Genomic DNA, 7,567 nt, shown 5'->3' with positions numbered 1-7,567 from the left:
GTTTACCTACAGCCAGGCCCTAGGGAAAGATTGTGGGGCCCTTTTGCGCCACATCACCATACTTTCCCTAGAGTTACATACTGTAGGGAAACACATTCCCCATATGCAGACATAATTCAAATGTGTAATTTAAATTTGAATTCATAACGAATAATTAAAAATGGAGCCATAATAATGAAATGAAAATAACATCAAATAATTAATGTATATACATAGAGAGAGAGACAGATATAGATACCAATCGTCACATGCATACAGTAGATGCCAAGACATCACTGGCCATCACATGTTTGACCAAAAAATAGGCTTGCTAGCTAGAGTTTGCTACATCTAACTGATTAAGCATCTCAATTAGCACGTACATACTGATGTAGGTCAACTAGAGTTTCCTACATTACAGAACATGTACTAGCATGTGAACTATACATGCACCAAAATATTACTCCACGCACTGTACATCCAAGAACATCAAGGAACCAACTGACTGCTCAGTAGCGATAGGCTTAGTGCACCAGTTACAGACTAACTGAAAAATCCCCCAAACATCCCTTCATCGTCTACAGCAGGAACACTTGCAGTAGTAACATGTTCCTGAAAAGAAAGATTCGCAAATTTCAAAGGTTGGAACATGACAATAAGAACTTATTAGAGGAACCACACTCAACTCTGTGTTCCAATGAATATTAGTGAGTTACATCAAGTCGACAAAGTCTAAACAGAATTTCCTATTTCCAGTAATTAGAACAAAGGCATGCAAAATCTGGTATAAATTTTGGCAGCATAAGAACTATAAACTGGACAATTGGACAAAAAATATATTATGCTCCCTCCAACATCCTCACACAGCCCATGAATCAACATTAATCCCAAATGATCTAGCACCACACAGGCTAGCATCACACATCACATAAGCATGCATATTGTCACAAGTATGTGAATAGGTATCTCTCAACTTATCCATACACATAAGTAATGCAACTACACACGTTGCATCGTTCTGAATCAGATCACTGGTTGTTTTGGTACAAATAAATGAGACCAAAGACTATACTGAAGGAAGGAAAAACATTTACTACCAACAATAGCCATGCGAAACTATTATTTGCACACAGAAACAACAATATGTACTCCTATGTTTGAAGCACCCTATGGTGCATTGCATTCGTGTTTTATCCCAATCAAGAAATTATACTACAAACAGCTCTAACATTCCCTTCTGAAAAGGAAAGAAGGCAAACATGCATTGTTCAATATACCCCTCTTACTAAGTTATTTAACCCTGGAGGTCACAACGAATAGACCATTACTATTTGTATCATTTGAGATCAGTTTGAGAAATACATACATTAATAGAGCTAGGGTTTGTTTCTTGTTGAGCACACAAAGCTGGCGATTCTTCGCTATTTTCTATAATCTGCAAAAGAAGAGGCAGGTTTTAGAAGTAACCCTTATCATGCTTTAAATGTATTAATGTGTGTGTGTGTGTTTGCTTGAGATGGATGATTACATACTTGGATGGTAGATTGTTGTGGAGATCCAGGAGGAGAAAGCAAATGAAAAGGAGGTGGAACCGGCGGCAGTGGTATTTCTCCAATAGACACTCCTTGCTTAGTTGCCAAAGTCTACAAAAAAAGAAAATTCACATAGTGGTTACTTTCAACTGCTAGCAAATTAATTGATAAACATGGAATATATAACCAACACCTGAAGAAACTTTTGTATCTCATTGCACTGCTCGTACATCCCAACACCCCATGACAAGACATTGCTGGCATAAGCATATGCTTTTCGAGTCTTCTCGGACTCCTTTTGACGCACATCTTCAATTTCTTCAGCTCGACGACGCTTCAAGGCTGCTGAAGATGTACCAGTAGCTCTCACCTCAGAAATGACCTCGATGTCATTGACAATGCCATTAAAGAGAGACCATGTACCATGTGGCTTCCCATTAGAGAAATCGTAAAGTGCCTTAGAACTAACATCATTTTTCAAGATATCATAGTCCTCTCCATTTAACTCTTTAGCCTTTTCTGTGTAAAGTGCCTACTCAAGAAGAAAACAAGGGTACACAAATGTTTAGGAATTTCAAATAATTGTGTAAAGCTCCTATTACAATTCCCACAGCTTAGGAATGTGTGTCCAATTGTGTGTTACTCCATAACCTTCAAAATTGTTGTCCTTAACTTCATACATGTAAGCAAAAACTTCATCCCCTGTTAACCTACGTGGAGCAATATCCTTCACTACGGTATCTTTTAAAAAGGCATCAGGCTGGGTCCTAAATACATGGTCGGCCGATAGAAATCGCCTGTGGCTGTCAAACCAACTCCATTTGTGCCCATTATCCAGCCAAATTGTTTGTGGATCTGCCCCCACACTCGTAACAAGCCAGCCCACCATGGGTAGACCATCCAGCAACCATACCAAAAGCAGGGCGGTCATGGACAGTTGTATGCAAGGTTACCCTCATATTGAAATTCTGCTTAAGGAAACTATCGTAAGTTGGTACACCTGCCCACGCCTCTTTCAACTCACCAAATAAAGGCTCCATGTACACATTGAAGTTCTTGCCAGGACTCTTTGGTCCAGGGATCACCATGCTAAGAAAGATATTTTGTGTTTTCAAGGAAAGAGCAGGTGGCAGGTTCAAAGGAGCAAGAAACACAGGCCAACAAGAGTATTGTGTTAACCCGAAATTAAAAGGGTTGAAGCCATCAGAGGACTTGACTAGCTTAACTTTGCGTGGATCACTTGCAAACCCATCCACATTGAAAGATTTCTATGGTTCACTATCAGATGTGTGCACCATCATTCCTGGATTTTCTCGGTTGCCTTCCATGTGCCATCTCATGTGCTTAGCAAATTCAGGCTGCATGAACAACCTTTGCAATCTTGGTAGAAATGGAAGGTATCGCAGAACCTTATGTGGGATGGGTTTACGCTTCCTATTTGGGCAGTCATTGTTAACTACCTTATATTTTGCTTCACCGCAGAAATCACACTTCAGTTTTTCTCTCTCTATCCTTATAGTATATCATGCAATGGTTAACACATGCATCTATTTTCAGGAGTGGCATTTTCAAACCAGCTAAGATACACTTGCACTCATACAAGCTTGATGGAATTTTATTGCCTTGTGGGAGTGTATCTTGCCAAAGTTTCAGTAAACTATTTATGCAGTCCCCTGACAAATTGTATTGTGACTTAATTCCCATCAAGCGTGTAACAGTAGCAAAGCGTGAGGTTTGGGTGAACTCATGGAGCGGATCTCTAACAGCTTACAACATGGCATAAAAAGCTTTGGCATCTGGTGTTGGCTCCTCGTTTACATTATCGGCATGCATTGCATCCCCAAAGTCACACAACATGCCCTCTAAGCAATCAGTGTTGATAGACTCCACTCTATCTACATGAACATGATGCTCCCCATGTGCAGTCCATCTAAAGTAGTTGGGCATGAAACCCAATGACAAAGATGAGAGGTCATCAATTGTATTGTTCTTCTACTACCATCGCAACATTTTGAGCAAGGACAAGAAACTCCAAACTTGGCACTACGGACACCCTCAAAAACATGGTTCACAAAAACATTTGTATTGCGTATCCACTCATCAGAATGCCTTCCATTATCCTTCCACCCACTATACATCCAGCTACGTTGATCATCCAAAGACATGGTTTGGTTTTGTACTTAAATCTGAAATAAAAATGAATTGCTACGATCACGAGTCGCACCCCAACAAAAAAATGAATGCATCATACACACTAAAATAGAAAACCACTCATCACCAACAAAAAATAACCCCACATTCCCACATCATACAAGTGAAAAATGCATTAATCAACATAGTTTTCATGGAAAGAAGAAATCATAATACCTACTTGATTTAGCAATGCCTTTCTTCTCTGTTGCTTCGATGCCACGAGCAGGGAACTTTTCTTCAAGCATTCAACACCCGACACTTGCTAGTTTCTGAAAAAATGTAGAAAACCAATGAAGAATGTTAGAGGACTTCCATTTATTCATAACATAAAACAGAGACTGGGGTGGAAAAGCCCAACAATTGCGGCTACTAGCTTTTATATGGATAACTAAACGACAATGGTAAAACACACACGCAATTTCATGTAGATAAGTATAGCAATCGTAAAAATGCAGTAATCTGACCACTGTTAACACGAGCATATATAGTAATCAATGAAGCTATTGTTTCTGTCATTCATGCAATTGCAGTAGCTATGAAAAAATTCAACAGATAAACTACATGAAACATTTCCTGTTCATTGTGTTTACAGTCTGCATTCCGACCACAATTTACATGGTTGAATGGCTCATTCATGTGTTCGTGCATCTCCATATCAATCAATTCTTCTATTTCTTCTTTTGCTAGAAATTTCTTTTATTCCTATGACCTTCCATACACCTTTTAACCAAGATGTTTAAACTGAAAACCCCACCTGCTGGAGAAGATACTGAAAAGTGTCCACATGTACTGAATAGTGCACCACCTACTGCTTCCTTCGGATGCTAAAACCAAAACAACAGTTTCGGAATTTTGCTAGACATACACAAGTAAAACTATCTAAGCCAGCAATCAAACATCTTTCTAAACTAGAGGGGAAGAGAGATAGAGAAAACCTTTTGGACAGAACAAACTGCTTACAACACAGCAGATCGGGTGCTCGTCCAATCAGCGGGGGCGCCACCGTCTCCGCATCCAAAGGGCGACGTGGTCAGCAGAGTTAAGGGCGTCGCAGATGCGGTCACCACGGGCGGCACGACGCCGTCACCCCGGCCGGCGTGGCCATGGCCACCACGCCCGTCGCGACTGCCACCGGTGCAGCACAGGGGGAAGAAGGGGCGCAACGGAGGGGGGCGGGCCGGGGCGTAGCGGAGCGGGGTGGGCCGGGGCGAAGCAGGTCGCGGTGGCACAGAGCGAAGCAGGTCACGGTGGCGCGGGGAGGGTGGGGATAGAAGCTTCGTGAGAGAGGGGGTTTTTTTAGTCTGGCAGCGCAGCGCTTGGGGTATGGGTGAAGCGTGAAGGAGGGACCTAGCCAAAAAAATCCTCTACGCGCCCTTTTTCCCTTCCTTTTTTCACTGGTCAGCGGGCCCAACTTGTGCGAGGGGAAATAATTGGCGCGCGGTGTCGATAAAGGAGCGTGGGAGGAATCTATGTGGCCACATCGAGGGCATCTCTTCGGTCTTTTTTTGGCTTCGATGGTATGTACGTGGCACCTCCCTAGGGAAAGTTTAGTTTCTAATTTTTTTTGGCTGGAAAGACATCTTTCCCTAGAGGGTCCTATTCATTTCTTTTCTATCCCTTGAGTTAGCTAATGAGCTCTAGGTAAAGAGGTTGGCTCTAGGTAAAATGTGGATTTCTAGTAGTGAGTGCACCATACCGTACCAATCCAGAGGAGACGAAGGAAATTATGTGTCAAGTCCAGGAGCTGCTCGACAAAGGTTATATACGTGAACCCCTTAGTCCTTGTGTTGTTCCTATTATTCTAGTGCCGAAAAAGGATGATACATCGCGTATGTGTGTTTATTGTAGTGGCATTAATAACATTACTATTCGTTATCATCATCCTATTCCTAGGCTAGATGATATGCTTGATGAATTGAGTGGCTCTACAATTTTCTCCAAAGTTGATTTGCATAGTGGATACCATCAAATTCGTATGAAATCGGGAGATGAATGGAAAACAACATTTAAAACTAAGTTTGGATTGTATGAGTGGTTAGTCATGCCTTTTGGGTTAACTAATGCACCTAGTACTTTCATGAGATTAATGAACGAAGTTTTACGTGCTTTCATTGGACGATTTGTGGTAGTCTATTTTGATGATATATTGATTTATAGCAGATCTTTGGAGGAAAATTTGGAACATTTATGTGCTATTTTTATTCCTCTACGAGATGCACGTTTGTTTGGTAACCTTGGGAAGTGCACCTTTTGCACCGACCGAGTATCTTTTCTTGGCTATGTTGTTACTCCACAAGGAATTGACGTTGATAAACCCAAGATTGAAGCTATTGAGAGTTGGCCGCAGCCCAAAACGGTAACACAAGTGCGGAGTTTTCTTGGACTCGCTGGTTTCTATAGGCGTTTTGTGAGAGATTTTAGCACCATTGCTGCACCTCTCAGTGAGCTTACAAACAAGGATGTGCCTTTTGTTTGGGGTACCGCACAGGAAGAAGCCTTCACGGTATTGTAAGATAAGTTGACAAATGCTCCTTTACTTCAACTTCCTGATTTTAATAAGACTTTTGGGCTTGAATGTGATGCTAGTGGAATTGGATTAGGAGGTGTGTTACTACAAGATGGTAAACCTGTTGCATACTTTTCTGAAAAATTGAGTGGGCCTAGTCTGAGCTATTCTACTTATGATAAAGAATTATATGCTCTTGTTCGGACCTTGGAAACATGGCAACATTATTTATGACCCAAAGAATTTGTTATACATTCTGATCATGAATCTCTGAAACACATTAAAAGTCAAGCAAAACTGAACTGTAGACATGCTAAATGGGATGAATTTTTTGAGACTTTCCCTTATGTCATTAAACACAAGAAGGGTAAAGAAAATGTTATTGCTGATGCATTGTCTCGTCGCTATACTATGCTTTAACAATTTGACTTTAAAATATTTGGTTTGGAGACCATCAAAGATCAATATGTGCTTGATGCTGATTTTAGAGATGTAATGCAGAATTGTAAAGAAGGGAGAACATGGAACAAGTTCGTCGTTAATGATGGATTTGTGTTTTGTGCTAACAAGCTATGCATTCCAGCTAGCTCCGTTCATCTTTTGTTGTTGCAGGAGGCGCATGGAGGAGGATTAATGGGACACTTTCGCATCAAGAAGACGGAGGACGTATTTGCTACACATTTCTTTTGGCCAAAGATGAGACGGGATGTTGAGCGTTTTGTTGCTCGCTGCACTACATGTCAAAAAGCTAAGTCACGACTCAATCCTCATGGTTTATATATGTCTTTGCCTCTATCAAGTGTTCCATGGGAGGATATATCTATGGATTTTGTTTTAGGATTACCTCAAACAAATGAGGGGAGGGATAGCATATTTGTTGTCGTGGATTGATTTTTGAAATTGGCACACTTCATACCATGTCATAAAAGCGATGATGCTGCTAATGTTGCTCATTTGTTCTTTCGTGAAATTATTCGCTTGCATGGTGTGCCAAATACTATTGTTTCAGATCATGATACTAAATTTCTTAGCCACTTTTGGAGATGTTTATGGGCTAAGTTGGGGACTAAACTGCTTTTTATTACTACTTGTCACCCCAAACTGATGGACAAACTGAAGTAGTCAATAGAACATTGTCTACATGCTTAGGGTTGTTTTGAAGAATAACAAGAAAATGTGGAAAGAATGCTTGCCTCATATTGAATTTGCTTATAATCGTGCGGTGCATTCTACTACTAAGATGTGCCCTCTTGAGATTGTGTATGGTTTTCTACCTCATGCACCTATTGATTTGTTGCCTCTTCCATCTTCGGAGAAGGTTAATTTTGATGCTAAACATCGTGCTGAATTGGTCTTC

General features: G+C 40.8%; 1 protein-coding gene across 2 annotated transcripts; it reads right to left on the bottom strand.

The window, feature by feature from the left end:
- Positions 1-229: 229 nt before the first annotated feature.
- LOC123168426 (uncharacterized) lies at positions 230-4,995 on the bottom strand. Of its 2 annotated transcripts, none has more exons than XR_006484332.1 (6): positions 4,640-4,995; positions 3,879-3,973; positions 1,705-1,856; positions 1,512-1,622; positions 1,346-1,414; positions 230-591 (listed from the first exon to the last, which is right to left on the bottom strand). XR_006484332.1 is itself a non-coding variant. In XM_044586299.1 (6 exons), the coding sequence occupies exons 2-6, from the start codon at positions 3,947-3,949 to the stop codon at positions 523-525; spliced, it is 468 nt and encodes a 155-aa protein (XP_044442234.1). In that variant the 5' UTR covers positions 3,950-3,973; positions 4,640-4,995; the 3' UTR covers positions 230-522. The 2 variants fall into 2 exon arrangements, 1 of the variants encoding a protein (XP_044442234.1); XM_044586299.1 differs by having other exon boundaries at positions 3,883-3,973.
- Between the last annotated feature and the right edge of the window lie 2,572 nt (positions 4,996-7,567).

This window comes from Triticum aestivum, chromosome 7D (assembly GCF_018294505.1).
Source record: "Triticum aestivum cultivar Chinese Spring chromosome 7D, IWGSC CS RefSeq v2.1, whole genome shotgun sequence".
Lineage (NCBI taxonomy): Eukaryota > Viridiplantae > Streptophyta > Magnoliopsida > Poales > Poaceae > Triticum > Triticum aestivum.
Note: the sequence above shows the minus strand (reverse complement) of the source record. Positions and strands in the feature narration are given on the sequence as shown.